Here is a 17,765-nt window from a genome sequence, read left to right as displayed (position 1 = left end):
CGTATTCGCTGTGATCTTTGCGTCGTGTGTGAGTTGCTAATCCCTCCCTTGCTCCGTGATTCTTTGTGAACATCTTTTGTAAGGGCGAGAGGCTCCAAGCTGTGGAGATTCCTCGCAAGCGGGATTAAGAAAAGCAAAGCAACACCATGGTATTCAAGTTGGTCTTTGGACCGCTTGAGAGGGGTTGATTGCAACCCTCGTCCGTTGGGACGCCACAACGTGGAGTAGGCAAACGTTGGTCTTGGCCGAACCACGGGATAACCACTATGCCATCTCTGTGATTGATATCTCTTGGTTATTGTGTTGTGTTGAGATCCTTCTCTAGCCACTTGGCAAATTACTGTGCTAACAATTAACCAAGTTTTGTGGCTTAAGTTTTTGAAGTTCTACAGGATCACCTATTCACCCCCCTCTAGGTGCTCTCAGGGGGGCCTTGGGCGAGACGGAAATCCTCCGGGGTCGGCTGCCCTTGTCTGAGGCTAGGCTCGGACGAGGCGTGATCGAGTCCCTCGAATGGACTGATCCCTGACTTAATCGCACCCATCAGGCCTTTGCAGCTTTGTGCTGATGGGGGTTACCAGCTGAGAATTAGGAGCCTTGAGGGTACCCCTAATTATGGTCCCCGACAATCTTCTTAATGTATTCTTTTGAGGTGTTTCTTTCCTCAGTTCCTTTGTCCAAGTAATTCTAGCATCTTGTGAACTACAAGCATAAACACTAGGAAACTCATTAGTTCACATATTGTGTTAATCATCAAACACCAAAACTCAATTAGCCAAATGGCCCGGATCCATTTTCCTTACAATCTCTCCTTGTTGGTGATTGATGACAACACAACCAAAGCAAGCAAATGATACAAGTATTTGAATGAAAGTATGCAATCTACTTGCTAGGATGCATGTTTGTCCCCTCAATGTGAGATTATGGACTTAAGCCTCCCCTAACTCCATAATTCACTTACTTCCTATTTTTGGACCAAATAACCAAAACCACTTGAAAAGCCACTTGTAGATTTTAAAATTTTAAATTGGTGGTGTTTGATGTTTGATACATTGTTCATTGCTTTGGTCCCTAAACTTCTCCCCCTTTGGTATCAACCACCGAAAAAAGAAGATATTAAAAGCATGTAGGAAGTAAATAATACTTGCCCTCATAAAGAATTTTGTCAATTGATACCAATTGCAGAATTTTGCCCTCATGTAAACTTGCCCTCATGTAAGAATTTTGCCCTCATAACGATCACGCGTCACCTAGTGTGTGTAGGCATATACTTTGTATGGCGCATTGTGCTGCCTTCCCCGGTATACGGGTCACTGTAGAGGCTCCAGTGCTGAGGTTTTTTCTATGACTGGGTTGACTGACCCCACATGGCAGTGGGGATACGCCTTAGAGCGTACGTGGTGGCGTTCAGTCGTGTCGATAGTGACCTCCTGGCGCCCCTTCGGTACGTTGCACATATGTCCGGACGTGGGTTGATGATGACGCGTCTTGTCGTAGCCATCACGGGTTAATAGCGTTAGGTTGGGACCTCCGCCTCGTATGGTTGCCCAATTTGGAGTTGGTCGACCGCTCCTCCTCAAAGGGTTGCTCAGTGGGGAGTTGGTCGGCTGCTCTGCTTTGCGAGGTTGCTCGTCGATGAGTTGGTCAGCCGCTCTGCCTCTCGACGAGGAATTGGTCGTTCGCTCCATCTTGCAAACTTGCTCGACGGAGGACTTGGTCGTCCGCTCCGCCTCGTAGGCTTGCTTGGCAGAGGGTTGGTCGGCTAATGGGCCGGAAGGAGGTTGTGGGCTTACTTTTGGTTACCCTGTTCCTAGGTACATGACAATTTACATAGTAGAGTTCTATTTGGTAGAGCTCTTTTAATGGCCCCTCAACAGCTTCTTCAAAAAGGCTACCAAATGGTGGGCTCCTCTCGTGGCTTCTCCATAAAAATAGGAAGGAGATGTCCCTAAAAACCGAGGAAAGCCCAGAGCCTAAAAAGGAGGCTTCTCTGACTCGACTCTCTCTTGTCACTCACCCTCCCATGAAAATAGGAGTAGTTGTGTTTTAACTAAATAGAGTGTTCTCCAAGGGTTACTAAAAATAAGGATCAAACTATTTTTTTCAGATGAGCCAGAAGGAAAGCCGGTGATGCAAAAATCCTACCAAAAGGGAGCCTCAGAAGAGTCAACCCACTTTATAATAGTACACATATTCAAGTTTTAAAATTATATATAACCTTAAAAATCATCTATATATTTTGAGCTTTTAAAGTGGGCTAACACGAACCCTACTAGATGTTAGTGTCGGCATGACATGATTAGACACTATAGTGCCGTGTCTAGACAATAGTACTAACACATCACGACACATTTACTAATAGTGTCTAATAACACCATTAATGCTGGACAGACAATCTATTTAGCCATCTATAGATGAATAAGGTTAAAAAACACTATCTATCTCCTCTCGTATCTAATATCTATCCACTATTTCAACTCCAACGCTACAAACAAAGGTATGACTATCGTACAACAACAGTTCTTTAGACGGCCATATCAGCTGGACACAGCCACCGTACTCCGAGATTAGCGCCCCCGTCGGCCAAACAGTACCGGACTGGCCGCCGTTCACAGTTCACGCCCCGCGTGGTCCCTATTTCCCGGCGAGCACTAGGCTACCGCCGCCGCCGTCAGGTGCCGGTGCCCAGACCTTCGTCGTGCCCATTTCACCGGCGACGAGCACCCACTAGGTATGCCCGTCCCTCCTCTCCCCTATCTGCTTTGCGAAACCGAGCACTCAAAACCTAGCTTAAGAATCGGATCTGATTCAGGAGTAATTGCAAGTATATGCATGTATTATTATGCCTACTAAATTACTAATAACTTCGATTTTTCCAATAGCCCCTGCCCGCAGGTGTTGGGAACTGGGGATAGAGATGGATCACCACCACCCGCAGCAGCAGCAGCAGCAGTACGGCGATCCTTACCGTGGGCTCATGACGTCCCCGCAGCCCGACCACCACCTCCACGCTCTTCAGTACCATCAGCCGCAGCCGCAGCAACAGCCGGCGCTTATGTCTCCACCGCAGCCACAGCCAGCACTGATGTCTCCACAGCCGCAGCAGACACTGATGTCTCCACCGCAGCCGCAGCAGCATCACCACGCCTCTCTTGCCTCCCACTTCCACCTCCTACATGTAAGTAACGGAGTGTTTGGAGTTGTGTGGAGTTTTGTGTTTTGGGGGCCTTTGCTCTTAGTTTAAGATAGCATAGATGATACATACCCTCAAATGAACCCTTCTTTTTGTAGTGATGTCATTGATGTTGTTGGAGTGTGCCCTTTGTGCACCGGAATTTCAAAATTCTGAACTTGGGATTTTGCTAGTCATTAAAGATTGTCATTAATTTGTCCTGTATTTGTTGCTCAGCGATTGCAATTTCTTCACACCATGATTTGTCACTTTGGCCGGTAGTGAAGATTGCCATATTATAGGTGTACATGAACGATATACAAGCGTCAGAGCGTGCAACATTGGTAATGGCCAGAGAAAATGTTGATTCTAATCACTCGAGTTGGTTTGACAAGAAATACATAAATTAAAAATATATATGAGGGCACTTTAGGTATTGTAGGTTTTCTTAAGCTGGCAATCACATGTCTGTATTGGCATCTAACATTTAGGCTTATTTCCAATGGCTTTTTTGCAAGTAGCAAATCTTTGTTTCCACTTTTATGATGGCTCTTCTTCCTTTTACTCTTTGAGAAAGTACTAGAATGTATTGTGAAATACTGATAGTTTTCTTCTTTGCATAATTTTGTTCTCTGTTAGTTGGTTACAAGATTAGCCGATGCTATTGGTACAGGAACAAGGGACCAAAATTTCGATGCACTGGTAAGAATCACCATTTACTAATTTTCATTTGTTTTATGGATCAATGTTCTTGTACTCATAGTGCATGATCTTGTCAGAAACAATAGTTGTAGCTTCTTCTAGGCGTGGAGCCTGAATATTCTTATACAGAGTTTGAATTGACATGTGATGTAATTCTTAAATCACTTCCCAGAGAAGAGACAGGTCACAAACAATGCTCTAGTGTTGGTGGTGCACAGGAAGCTTGGGACCAGCCCAGGGTGACAGGGTCTGCACGGTTCAGTTTTCCATAGCCAAAACCAAGCCAGTGGAAGACATACCCTTAGTTATGCAATTATGCAATTGCAGAAGCATGTTAAAATTACTACTATGTATTGTGTACTTCCATGCTGATTTCTTATAGAATACCAGCTAAACACCATATTTTTCCCAGCGTTTTGCTAAATCCTAATTCCAATAGCTACTGTATTAAGAGAAGCTTTTTATATATATCTAGGTTGAAGAATTGACCAGCCAGTTTGCTAGGTGCCAACAATTGTTGAACTCCATATCGGGAACAATAAGCTCAAAGTCTACTGTAAGTTCTGTTACTTCTCTTTCCTGACTCATATGCTTTATTCTTAGTGGTCTTCTGAATTTGATAATAATTACTAAGTTAAATTGAACTATTCTGGCTAATGAATCTCAATTACTTTGTTTTGGTATCCAATAAAATTTTCAATTGCACAAGAATTAAGAATTTTTTCCAGAAATGGATAATAAGACGGGGTATAGTAGATCTGTTGCAGGTTTTTGTGTTGTCTCATAAAATGTCTATAAATATTCATGTCTCTAGGCAAATCCTTTTAAAAAGTTAATTCACATTTATTTAAACATCAACAGGAGCATTGCCATATTATATAGAAGGCATGGGACTAAAAGGCTTTCTTTGGGACTGCCCCAACTTGATTGGAGCTAAAAGGCTTTGTTGTTGCCAGAAGCACTAGCATATCATATAAGAACTCAAATGTGCACGGTGCACACATGTTGTCCTCATGCTCAAACACGGATGAGGCTGCCCAAGCAGTCTTGGAACGTGCCTACTGAGCAACTCACACACATAGAGGCTTAGTCCCCTCTGATGAAAATCCCGTGTGACACCTGAGTCGCCCCAGTCAGGGATCAAACTCGGGTAGTAGCGCTCGCACGGTCGCACCGAGCGGCCTTAGTGCCTTACCACTGACTTACTGAGCCATTGTTTTGTTTTCTAATTCACAATTATTAGTTGTTAAGAGTGTCTAAAGTTTGGCTAGTTTTGGCAGTTTTTACTGCTGGGTTACTAGTACGTAATAACTGATGTTACTAGCCAGTAGGGACTGTCGGTTTAGTGGAGACCGGCATGAGCTGCCTTCCTTAAAAAGCCCTAGTTTTCCAGTTGATACCGGTGTCAGTGCTGTCATTACGATCTACAATATTTAGAACCATTTTAATAGACCTAATATTGCTAATTTTATATGTTGTATGGTGCTGGTTATTTTGTGAATTTCAAAGAAATTGGTGGAATATTGCTCGATCAGCACCATTGGTGATTGCCTGGTTTACCCAGTACCAGCTGCAATACATTAAATATTGGAAACATGTTTTTATAGCATGATTGCTGTTGATGACCATTTTAAATAAGTTAGTCAACAATGTGTATTAATGTGTTGACCTTTTCTTTTGTAATTTGTTTTGGATTAATGCATTATATGTAACAAATGTGCATATGCATTATGAATCTCACCCAAAAACTAGATGTATGTTGAGTTGCAACGTAATTGTAGTCCTGTCTTAAACATGTAAGAACCAGAACCAGTTATTGATGCTTGAAGTTTCAGTACTCATGGTAATTGCTGTATTTGTTACCAACAGACGGTTGAGGGACAAAGGCAGAGTTTGGACGAAACACGGCAGCTGCTTGATCAAAGAAAGTAAGTTCCGCTGTCTGCCTATATATTTTAGAAAACTACGTGTGTGTTGTCTTAGCGGCAAAAGGGAAAAAGATTGTTTCGTAGCTTGTGCCCCGTATAACCCAGGATGTATGGCCATGGTTTTCGAAAGATACCTTTAGAAATCCCAACCTAAGTTGGTCCAACCAGAAGTGATTGATGACCAACCCTTCAACAGTAAGGGGCCAGCATGACTGCTTCAGTTTGTGGATTTGTACAAGTCACGAGATTTACTCTGCCTTTTAAGTACGTTTAACTTACCAATGTACATCTTTCTGTCAGGGAGTTGATTACAAAGTACAGAGGCTCTGTCGAAGAGCTCCTTAAGGGAGATCAAAGATAAAGAAAGCATCATAAGGCTTAATATTTAAGGATTTATTGTCGTCAATACTTGAACTCTGTTACTTGAATTCGGTGGTATGCATCAATAGAGCCGGAAGATGTTCTGGAGTAAGGACCTGGCAGTGTGATACGGGAATTTGACATCTGAATAGATATTCTCCCTTGTCCCTCTGGTAAAAAAAACTGTTGTCACATTTGCCTTCGCTGTGACTTGGATGTATCATGTATATCTTTGACCATTGATATCTTGGTTAATCAGACGGTGCATTACAATCCTGGCCTCATTCATATACCACGATTGGTTTGCATAAGTAGTACCCCTCCGTTTCAAATTATGTCGTATTTTGATTTTTTTAGATACACTTTTTATATAATTTTCTATTTTAAATTAGGTGTTTTATGTAATATGTATCTAAGTGTATAATAAAATATATGTATCTAAAAGCTGTAATTTAGTATAAATTAGAATGGTGTATATCTTCAATGTATGACAAATAATTTGAAATGGAGGAGGGTATGAAAAGCCAAAACCTCCTAGAATATGGAATGGAGGGAATACATACAAATTCTTTGCTTCAGTTAAAAGAAACGAGAAAAGGAGGGGAATGGGGAATCGTACTTCAGTTTTTACGAGTTTCCAACAAACATGTATGCACGTCTTCCCTTGGTTGATGCATCTTTTTGGCAAATCTTCGTTTAATTGCGGCTTCTTTTTTATACCGTTCGAAGGTTTTCGTCGTCAATGCTGAAACTCCACTTTCACCACCTTCGGTTGCATCTGCTTGCTTTCAATTCACCTCTAATTAGTCCAAGTGTTTCATTGGACGAAGGTCCAAGTCCTTCAGATCATCTCAATTTTCTTTGATCTGAAACAACAATTTAAAATTGATTTTGTTACCTTGACTTGTCGAAGGCCTTCGAACGAACGGTACTGTAAAAATACGGTAGCTCAGATTTGTGATTTCAATTCGATTCGGGTCTCCTGGCTGGATGAAACCGATGCGAGAGAAGAAAAAAAAATTGTTGCATGTAGTTGGCGCCTGTCACCCAACCAAACCAGTAGTTGAGGCACGCCCTGTTTGCTCACGATCACGAACGTACAGCACTATAAAACACGCAGGGACTGGAAAGCGAGATTTCACAGCTGAAAGCAGCCAAAACGCAGAAGCTGCACTGCATACATCGAGCTAACTATCTGCAGCGATGTCTCGCTCCTGCTGCGTCGCCGTGTCGGTGCTTCTCGCTGTCGCCGCGACAGCCAGCGCCACCGCGCCGGCATGGCTGCACGAGGAGGCCATGGCCACGGGCCCGCTGGTCGCAGAGGGTGCAAGGGTGGCGCCCTCCGCGTCCACCTGGGCTGCCGACAAGGCGTCGCCGGCGAGGCCGAGCGGCGGCATGGCCACGCAGGGCGACGACCAGAGCTCGTCGGGCGGCAGTGGCAGCAGCGGTGAGCACGGCAAGGAGGAGGGCGAGAAGCAGGGCAAGAGCTGCCTCACCAAGGAGGAGTGCCACAAGAAGAAGATGATCTGCGGCAAGGGCTGCACGCTCTCGGCGCACAGCAAGTGCGCCGCCAAGTGCACCAAGTCCTGTGTCCCCACCTGCTAGGAGCCGAGGCCGGAGCTTGCCGGCGGCGAGACCTCGATCGATCGAGTGCTTCACTTCACTTCTTTGTTATAGTTCTTGTGTGTTGCCGTTGCGTTGCGTTGCGTAGACGAAGGGAATAAGGAAGGGTAATTGGATTACCTGTTCCAGATCTCTGTGTAAGCGTGTTGTCGTGACAAGTCATTTGATCCAGAGCGAGCGATGGATAGATCGCGCTCGCAGTTTTAATTGCAATGCTAGTTCAATATGTCTGCATCATGTTGGCAACTACATAGTCCAGATTCAAACCGAGATCGCTGTTTAGCATGCCAGCATAATAATATCAGTACAATCATATTATATTTTATACAATTGCACAATCTGTCTCTAGAGATGTAGGAATTCTACATCGGGTTATAGCATCACAAACCCAGCCCCATCATGTTTAATTCATCCCCATATTCATCCTCATACTTATCATAGGTGCAAAACTCATTCCATACTCATCTCTATTTGGGTTTAGGGTCTCCATCCCTAATTAAGGGATAACTGGATACTAACAACTAGCACAAACTATCCAGATTTCAGACATTACCACATTAACAACACTCATCCATGAACTATGATCCATTCATCCACCATTAAAAAAGAAATCGGTATTTCGAGACCGATAGAAGAAATGAAGTCTGCTCATGTTTCTTGGTCACTATCTGAGTTCGTTGGCGCCTGATAATCCATGGTCGTCACCGTCGTCCTAGGCTCCTAGTGATCGGCGGTGCTCCTCGTCGCTGGTAAAGTCGCCAGTGTGTAGTGCTAGCGCAACTGTCCAGGCGTACGACGGTTGGCCGACTGGAAAGGGCATAGCGTATGGCTGGTTATTTTTAGGGTTTTGTTTTTTTTTTGCTAATCTGCTAGTTGCCTTACCATGTTGTCTTATTGGGCTAGGATCTTGGGCCTGGTACGCTGTCGTGCTAGGCTTGATGTCCGGCTCGGCCTCAACTCATTCATATCCATGGGTAATCGGGTTCGAATTATTGCTCCACAAACCCATACCCGTTTACCCAATGGGTAGATATTTTGTCTCATATTCATACACACCTGTACCCTAATAGGGGAATTTCTCACGGGTTAGCGAGTATCGGATCCCCGCATCTCTATCTGTCTTCCAGAATAACAGTACAAACACACAGATATTTGCCAGACAAAAGGGAATTTCCGAAAAGCTGTCAAGGCAAGTACACAAGATATCATTTTCACTCAAGTATAACGAGAGGAGTCATCAAGGAAAAAGAAGATATCAAATCTTAAAAAAAAATGATGTACATGGCTCGCTTCACTCATCAACGACCACTAAATCGACCAACACACAGCACAACCATAAACTACCAAATGCAACCACTTGACTGTTGCACATGCACATGATAACGGTACATGAGAAAGATGTTACAGACAGCAAAGAACTACGAGTGCCAGAAAAGCCCAAGCAAGTCTCATCTGCTGATCACCATTCGATCGGGGCCTAACATCTCCAGCTGCCGCCATCCACATAATATTGTGGATGAAGTCACTGTCCATGGCAGCTTCTCTTCACAAATGACATGGATTATGTGTTAGCATGTGTACAAAAGGCACGAACAGCAGCAACAAAATGCATTTGTTGGTGCTGTGGCCTTGGAGCTTGATGACGTCGCTAAGACTGAATAGCTAGCACCCTCCATGGCAGCTGATATCCAATCTTGTTGCCATCAGAGGCCGAAGCATGTCCCATCTAATTGTGTATATCTAGTGTGTCGTCAGTCAACTCATGATTTCCTGGAAGACAAGAGCAAGTTCTTGTGCAGCATTTGCAACCGCCCCTTTTCTTCTGTCGAGGTTAAACACAAGGACAGATATGAGCATTGCAAAATTTTAAATGATAAAGGACTGAAACCAAAGCCACACATCAAGTTCAGAGAAGTATGCCTCAAAGTGCCAATAAAGGAGGTGTTTGAATGCACTAGAGCTATAGTTAGTAGCTAAAATTAGTTATAGACATCCAAACACCCTAGCTAATAGTTCGACTATTAGCTATTTTTAGTAAATTAGTTAAAGCTAGCTAATTCTACTTGTAATTTTTTTAGCCAACTAACTGTTAACTGTTAGCTCTAGTGCATTCAAGCATCCTCTAAACCATGTATGATATGTCACATCCCAATTTTTTTAATCTAGGGACTAATTTTTAGTCCCTCTATTCTAGTCTCTTTTAGTACCTAAATTGCTAAACACAGAGACTAAAAGAGGGATTATTTCTATTTTTAGTCCCTCTATTCTAGTCTCTTTTAGTACCTAAATTGCTAAACACAGAGACTAAAAGAGGGATTATTTCTAGTTTAGTCCCTGTGTTTGTAATTTAGGGACTAAAATGGAGAGACTAAAAATTAGACCCTAAACTAAACACCCCCCTAAGTAGACTGCAAATACATGGTTTAGTATCTAGATTCCCAAATACCTTGTTAGAGATGGAAGCTTATTTTTGGCCTTCTCCAATTCGATGAAGCATAAGTTGCAGCGCTCCCTCCTACAATAAATAAATCGCATCAAGTAGTCTAGTAATGACCTTTCATAGAAGCAGCAGCTATCTGAAACAATACCTTTGCTCTGCCTCAAGGTCTACACCAACACAAGGACCTGACGATACTGTTGAATGTATCATTGGACCAAAAGTCCTTACAAGCTTCACCAACAATTCCAATGCGACGACTAAGTGTCTGCAAACATTCAACACAAACCATACATAAACCAATCAAAACTTCTTGCCAATAACGATTGTTGGAAATGGCCCCAATAAATCATCATAATCGCTCTCAAACGTTGCAGCAAGTACCTGTCAATTTTGCTCTCCAGAAGATCGGTGACGACAGGCAGGATAGAGGTACATAAATCTAGTGTGATTGTTTCACTTTTCTCCATGAGAACGCTAGCCATATCAGCACAGACCTGAATTTTCCAGAAAGCGCACAATCATTAACATGCTGGTTATTGCAAACAAAGAAAGAGCTGTGAAGTACTGACAGCATGATCACCCATCCTGTCCATCGCAGAGAGCACACCCCTGATGTCATTTCTTTCCCACATTTGATGAATAATCTGCATGTCAACAAAAAGGGGGCAGCTTTTTGAGAAATTGTACCTTGAAAAACATATCTTCTGTCCAGTGCCCGTCTATGCTTTACTCCACTGAGCAAAACAATGATTTACAACATCTATTATAACTGGAGCAAAACAGTTTGAAAACCTATCGTCTATCCGAATTATAAGCTTAGAAACTATAACATAGGAAACATATATATATATATATATATATATATATATATATATATTCATTTATTAACCTGGAGCATTTGTACCATCTGATCAATTGGTAGGAGTATACTGAAATTATAAAATTGTTTTTTTCTTGAGCAGCATTACACGACCAATACAGCCAAATTGTCAAGCAGGGCACTGACCTGCAATTTCATCAGCCGAGACTTAGTTGAGCTTAAAAATAGATCATGTCGCTCCATGATAAGAGATAGAACATCTTCATCACTAGCTATGATTGGAGCTTCAGAAGCTTGATTGCTTCCTCTCTGCAGAAGGGAAGAAAGGTTTCATATATATCTGTGTAAAAAGCATAGATGGCCAAACATGCAATTCCATGTATAAACTGTTGTGTCAAATAAAGTCAAGGACCGCTGACCGCAAGTCTTCACTCTTCAGTATAGTAAGCACAAGACAGTCAAGCATGATTGCCATGATAATTTCACAGGAATTGTTGGAAATCAACCGTGTTTCAAAGGGGAACTAGCGATAGGTCTAGGCAGAGCATGGGGCCAAGAGTGACCAAAAGAATGGTTTGTCATACTTTATCTTAGGTCCATGATGTATGCACATGAATCAATGGGACAGCAGCAGCCACCAAGATAAATGAAATCAGACAATAAAGCAAGCACATTATCTTCAAACTTAACTACCCCACATTTTTACAACCTTCAGAAAATTAAAGAAAAAGATGAAGTAACAGAATGTATAAAATGTTTATAGCTTTGTCTTGGACATACAGATGAATATGGATGGCCGGTAGGAGCCAGTGTAGAACTGCTTGTTGTTGGTTCTTCATGACTAGGGGGCTGATCCCTCCCTTCCCAATTAGAGACACTTGACCTTGCTCTTCCTACATGATAATTAATTCATATCCATGAACAGATTACTGAAATCAAAACAGTAGCACCTCCCATAAAACGATACACAGTACCAAAAAAACATACCTGCTCTTGAAACTTCGATATAGCAGTTGTCTCCTGGTTTGCGCATTCTAGGAACATCTGTAAAACACAACCAAATGGACCGATTACCCCAAAGTAAATGTTGCCAAAAAAACACAAGGATACCTAATAACTCTACAAAACAACAGACATGTTTGGTGTTTCTCACACAATTCAGAATGTAAGCTTTGAGGAACCATGCTTCGTCCAGATAATGCTGAGTAAACAGCATATTAGTAAATCAAATCCATGACAACTACGAGATACCTATGAACTATTGAGCTCCTTAAACAAATGATTGTGTTAATTCTTTTCTTTAGTAAGTAAATTGTATGATCATCAATGACTGATTCAATGAAAGAAAATGGTAACTTGACTAGATATTGTAAGAATATTGCTATTGGATTCAAATCCCTAATTCCAAAGCATTTAGAACTTACTATGACGAGTATATTATTGCATAACTCTGTGATATGTATATTTTTAGATAAAAGATATAATTAATAGAATTACAAATATGTGCAGATAAATGCACAATCAAATCATTACATGCATGTACGGACATAGACATGCAATGCAAACATGCATAGAACATTATGAACACAACATAAGTATCAAGCAATAATAGTAGTTCGACTTGTTAGTCCGTTAAACACGTTATGAAGGAAATGAAGCACCACTAACAATTGTGAAACATGTGAATCAAAGTGATAGCAGCACATAAAACATATAAATGGGTACAGATCATACAATTCTCATTGCGGACACTCGCATTTGGTTCTGATGAATTTGAAAATCCCACCCTGTCAACTGGACCACACTTTACATCTTCACGAGGTTCTTCAGAACTTATTGTTTGAAAAACACTGTTTCTACGGGGAAGAAATATTTGGCAATTGAAGTCTTCTGTTTCAGTAATTTTACTTCTGCTATCAACTTTGTTTGAATCAGTTCTGGCATGGGCTAGCTTCCGTGGCTCAGCATATCTTGACTGGATTCTGAATGGTGATATTCTTCCAGCAGAGGGTTCTCTCCTAGAATCAGAAATCATTTCCATTCTAGAATTTGTTCTGGGTACAATGACTGCATCAGCACTTTCTTTCTTTGAGTTAGTGCCAGAATCTAGCTTTCTGTTTGACTTTGAAAGAGCGGGCGCAGAATCAGAGACTATTTCCATTCTTACATTAGCCCTGGGATTGGAAACAACAACAGGTGCTGTATCAGCACTTTCTTCTTTCGAATCAGGGGCAGACTCCAACCTTCTGCCTGACTTGGAACTAGAAATGGGTGCTAAATCGGCTATTTCCATTCTTGAGCTTGCTCTAGGAACAACAAGTTCCACATCATTACTTTCTTTTCTAGAATCGGTAGCAGGTTCAACCCTTCTGGTTACCTTCGGAAGAACGGGTGCCACATCAGCAGCATCGCTTCTAGAATCAGTAGCCAACTCCCCTCCTGAGCTAGTTCTGGGAACAATGACAGGCACTACATCAGCTTTACTGAAATTGTGAACATTAGAGGCACTGTTATTCCTCAACGAACTTCTCTTCAAGGTGGTACCACCAGATTGAAAAGCTGAATTTCCAACAGATCTATTATGGGAGCCAACTCCAGCCCTATGTGGTGTGCTTGGGATCAACCCGCTTGCTTCAGTATATTAAGAACAGATAAAAGACAGATAAGGCTTATGAAATGCTTTAACCATTAAATGTGGAAATGAGTAGATAGAGATGAGCAAGAACATACAAGGTGCCGAGTTAGTTTCTTTGGGTGCAGAATCTGAGTTCTGTGAAGCCGACAGTCTTCCTGAAGTAGTTTTAAGGTTGTTCTCTGTATTTTGCAAGACTGATGATCGCCCTATGTTAGCCCTTGAACCACTATCATTTTGTAAAGGCAAAGTGCCGCTAGAAACAGTCTTCAATTCAGAATGACCATTTACTTTTGTTGAAGTACCCATTGTATATGGCTCAAGACGCTGTCAATTGATTACTTTATTAGTATATTCAAGAAAAAAAAATTCAATTGAACGTAACTGATCAGTGTTACAGATGTAGCCGAAGCCAACATACCGTCAGATCAACAACCCATATTCCAACACAACTTTGATTGAAAGAACAACCAAGAAGTTTTCCCTCATGGACATTCAAATCGGCAAGTCTAGACCATCCCACGTCCACAGTATCATGGCATCTTATTGGCTCCCAAGAGAAAACCTGCTTAATTTAAGAAAAGTTTATCTCTAGAAGTCATAGGGTACAAGAAGCTATGTTGACATGATCACTTGGAAAAACAATAGCCCTACCTTTAAGCTTTCGTGCAGCCCACATAACAAAGATCTTCCATCAGGATTGAATGTCATGGATCGGACACCTGTTGTCTAGTATTTTTTATGGAAACACAAGAAGTGATTCCAAGAAGTGATTCAAATGAATTAAATGATGGAAACAAAAGAGGTATCCAAATGAATTAAATAGGTGCCCAAATTGAACTGAATTATGCTGCAAAACATTAGCATATGACTGTTTGTTGTATAAAGAAGCATCAAACAGGGACATCTAAGTTTATGTTCATTTTCCATTTCTTTTTCGATGTAACATTAGAGATGGGATCCCCACCCAAGCTACTTATTAAGGAAATAATGCTTAAATTCTGAGGATTACAAATGCAAAGGAAATAAACAATTGTGAACTATCAGCTCCAAATACCGATGTACCTCAGGTCCTGTAGATCCAATCAATTCAAATGTCTCCAAATCCCAGAATTTGACAGTTTTATCAGCTGAACCTGAATGAAGCAACAAGTTTTACATAAGAGAGATATAGTTTCAAAAGGAATACAGTCTTCTGAGCTCCCACACAAACATATGAATACATTCTTCACTGCCTGACAGGAGAGAATGTGTCTCACAACAAAACAAAAAATGAAATGTGTTAATTGATGACATGGAAAGAAAGTTTATATAGAACGTATCGTACAAAATTTCAATGCATCTCTTACAGATGTCACCAACGAAAACAAGCATGATATCTCATAACGAAAATTTTACACAATACATGTATAGTGATTTACTTACAGCAAGCTGAACTATGCCAAGATATGACTACTAGGAATTTTTTTGGTAAACAATCAAAAAGTTATTATGAGGTGCGGTGGGGCAGACAACAATTACAGCGATAGTATGATCCATTACACTTTACCACTTAAAACATCAAAGGAACAGCCATTACAGTTTGGTTCAGGTCTAGTTAGGAAATCATATTTAAACAGCTTCTCCACTTAACGGACAAATGCCAAGCTTGGTTTTAGAGAGCACCTAAATACTTAAATTAATTTACTAGCTCAACGAATAGAAGAGTTTTTTCTTCAAGCAAATACCAAGACAGAAGTCTGATATTTTACCATAAACAAGTACATACTACATTGTACAACCAAAAGGGACAAAGAAAAGATAACAGTCAAGAAACAGATAAGCATTGTAAATTCTGAATCTAACCTGTTGCCAGAAGGAACTCGTGGGGGTGGAAATCTATGCACTGGATCTGACCCTCATGACACTTGAATTCATGTAATAACTTTCCAGCTGTCAGATCCCAGAGCTGCCAAAGAAAAACATATTGTAATATGTTCGGGAAAAAAAGGATTTTTTTCATTAGAAATATTAAGGCAAAAGAAAAATCAAATTCCAGCAGAAGAACTAGCAATTGAACACACACAGCATAGAGTTATTGGCAAATTCTTACCTTTACTATATTATCTTCGCCACCAGACACAACCCACCGCCCATCGGGTGTAAATCTAATAGTGTTCACCCCTCGTGTGTGACCTTTGTATGTATGGATGCAATTCTTCCTTCTTATATCCCATATCTTCAGATTAGTGTCCAGTGACCCAGAGGCAAAGAATTCCCCAAACGGATGAAAATCAACTGACATGCAGTTTGATCTATGTCCAGTAAGAGTGCGGACAACTGCATAGAAAATGAGCCAAGAGATGCAATTACTGAACGATTCATACATATACACATATAGTAAGTTAAATATTCATATCTGCATACTCTTTGCCTCCTCCAAATCCCATAGCTTTATTGTTCCACTGGCTGCTCCTGCAGCCACAAACACTTCCGTGGAATCAAAACCAACCGACTCCACAGCACTTGTGTGACCTGATAAGCTCTGTACGGCCACCAAAAAGTTAAAGTGGATTAAATAAAGTACTCCGTCCTTAAGAAACATTATTCATGACACCTATTTTAACTATATAAACGAACCATCCTCAAAACGCATTGCTGTGCGGTAGGTTGATATAACTAACTTAAAAGTATCTTTCTATTAATTGAATACTGGCATAAGGAGAACTGTGCTACATAAAAATCTGTTAGCGGTTGAAAAGGTGAAGTTCTCATCTTGTAACCACTTAGGTCAGCCAATAGTTTTTCAAGTGAGTTAAGAGTTTTGTTTTCCTACCCAACTGTGGAGCCGCAGTTTACAATCAGTCCATACGTAGAAACAGAACTAGAAAAACAGTCTTACCAGTATTGAATTGGGCTTCCCAATAGCCCAAAGATTGACCTTATGGTCCTCTCCTCCTGTGACAAGAACCCGCGAGGTCTTCCTCCCAATCTTGAGGCAGTTAACATTGGACGAGTGCGCCACAAACTCCTCTACACCAAATGCAAGTCAAGGCATTCCAATGTGTGCGAATTTAACAGCCCAATCTCCCTCGATGACTGATATTATTTGCATCAATGTACCACTTCAGACATTTTCACATACATGCCGGAATGCCAGCAATCGCACTTCTAGGATAATAAACGACAAATCAGTAACGACTACTCGATAATCACCAACAGCTAAATGTGACCTGCCGAATCTCGCAACCACAAAATACCTATTTAACAACTCAACAGAAACAGAAAATTAAGAGTCGGGAGCTCCTTCTCAAACTTGCTGACCCAAATGTTCCCCTCTACTGGTTGAACGACCGCGGCAGCAGCGATGGATCGGTCATACAAAAACCACTATGCAGCAACCCCGACAAGGAATTAAAAAAAGGAAGCGAAATAGCGCAAACGAAGCGACGAGGATACGGAGCTTGTAGGCGCGCTTGGTGTTGGTCGTCATGGCCGTCTACCTCCGCAGCGAATACCGCGCAGCCGGGTCCAATCTCATCTCAGATCACGCCGACGCCACGGCGCCACCAACGGGACCCGCCAGCCCTTCCAGCCCGGATCTCGCGCCGCGCCTGTCACCAGCACGAGGCGGCCGTAAGCCCGTAACACACTCCCGCCAGAGCCTCCCTCCCTCTTCCGGGGAACAAACCCTCCCTCGTTCGCCGCCGCCACTGCCCTGTGGGGGCGGGCGCCGCCGCCGCCGCCGCCGCTCGGAGTGACGCGCAGCGGAGGGGCGCGAGAGCGGAGGGGGGGGGGGGTGGCTGCAGGAGGGAATGTGGCTGCGTTTTCGGGTTTGGTGCGCGGTCGAGATGGATGCAGGACGGGGAGGGGAAACGGAGCTGTCTAGTCTGGTCTCTGGCTGGGGCCGGACAGGGCGCTGTGCGGTGGGGTGGGGAAGGCAGGAGGTGGAAGACGAGAGAGATGAGGGCTTGGTTCGAAAATTTTCGAATTAAAAACAGCTGGGGGTTGGAGCTGAGGAGGGATCGCCGATTAAAAATGGCGCTGCGGCGTTGGGCAGTGGGGGGAGGTGGATCTTGTCTTCAGCTCGTCTCACCTCCCGTTTTGTT

At 42.3% G+C, this 17,765-nt stretch overlaps 3 protein-coding genes across 3 annotated transcripts; 2 read left to right on the top strand and 1 right to left on the bottom strand.

The window, feature by feature from the left end:
• The first annotated feature begins 2,566 nt into the window (after positions 1 to 2,566).
• On the top strand, positions 2,567 to 6,435 carry LOC100276155 (Mediator of RNA polymerase II transcription subunit 9). Its single transcript, NM_001150010.2, has 6 exons — positions 2,567 to 2,731; positions 2,883 to 3,178; positions 3,812 to 3,874; positions 4,350 to 4,430; positions 5,744 to 5,802; positions 6,103 to 6,435. Exons 2-6 carry the CDS (start codon positions 2,918 to 2,920, stop codon positions 6,161 to 6,163), a joined length of 525 nt encoding a protein of 174 aa, NP_001143482.1. The 5' UTR covers positions 2,567 to 2,731; positions 2,883 to 2,917; the 3' UTR covers positions 6,164 to 6,435.
• Positions 6,436 to 7,298: 863 nt separating this feature from the next.
• Positions 7,299 to 8,075, top strand: LOC100276560 (OSJNBa0064G10.17-like protein). The gene has a single exon (NM_001165635.2). The coding sequence runs from the start codon at positions 7,366 to 7,368 to the stop codon at positions 7,765 to 7,767; it is 402 nt and encodes a 133-aa protein (NP_001159107.1). The 5' UTR covers positions 7,299 to 7,365; the 3' UTR covers positions 7,768 to 8,075.
• An 880-nt stretch (positions 8,076 to 8,955) lies between these two features.
• LOC103645759 (katanin p80 WD40 repeat-containing subunit B1 homolog) lies at positions 8,956 to 17,765 on the bottom strand. The gene is made up of 18 exons (XM_008670466.3): positions 17,116 to 17,765; positions 16,559 to 16,689; positions 16,084 to 16,201; positions 15,770 to 15,996; positions 15,523 to 15,625; positions 14,743 to 14,813; positions 14,332 to 14,406; positions 14,099 to 14,242; positions 13,776 to 14,004; positions 12,780 to 13,676; positions 12,033 to 12,089; positions 11,826 to 11,938; positions 11,232 to 11,354; positions 10,795 to 10,869; positions 10,607 to 10,719; positions 10,374 to 10,490; positions 10,232 to 10,300; positions 8,956 to 9,607 (listed from the first exon to the last, which is right to left on the bottom strand). The coding sequence occupies exons 1-18, from the start codon at positions 17,147 to 17,149 to the stop codon at positions 9,541 to 9,543; spliced, it is 2,763 nt and encodes a 920-aa protein (XP_008668688.1). The 5' UTR covers positions 17,150 to 17,765; the 3' UTR covers positions 8,956 to 9,540.

This window comes from Zea mays, chromosome 2 (assembly GCF_902167145.1).
Source record: "Zea mays cultivar B73 chromosome 2, Zm-B73-REFERENCE-NAM-5.0, whole genome shotgun sequence".
Lineage (NCBI taxonomy): Eukaryota > Viridiplantae > Streptophyta > Magnoliopsida > Poales > Poaceae > Zea > Zea mays.
Note: the sequence above shows the minus strand (reverse complement) of the source record. Positions and strands in the feature narration are given on the sequence as shown.

Coding starts and splice junctions, on each gene's coding strand:
- LOC103645759 (XM_008670466.3), bottom strand. CDS start 17,149: ATGACGACCAACACCAAGCGCGCCTACAAGCTCC. Junction 15,626..15,769: donor GCGAAGATAATATAGTAAAG/GTAAGAATTTGC, acceptor TTTCTTTGGCAG/CTCTGGGATCTGACAGCTGG. Junction 9,608..10,231: donor AAGCTTCCATCTCTAACAAG/GTATTTGGGAAT, acceptor TAACCTCGACAG/AAGAAAAGGGGCGGTTGCAA.
- LOC100276155 (NM_001150010.2), top strand. CDS start 2,918: ATGGATCACCACCACCCGCAGCAGCAGCAGCAGCAGTACGGCGATCCT. Junction 4,431..5,743: donor CAATAAGCTCAAAGTCTACT/GTAAGTTCTGTT, acceptor TGTTACCAACAG/ACGGTTGAGGGACAAAGGCA. Junction 5,803..6,102: donor CAGCTGCTTGATCAAAGAAA/GTAAGTTCCGCT, acceptor TCTTTCTGTCAG/GGAGTTGATTACAAAGTACA.
- LOC100276560 (NM_001165635.2), top strand. CDS start 7,366: ATGTCTCGCTCCTGCTGCGTCGCCGTGTCGGTGCTTCTCGCTGTCGCC.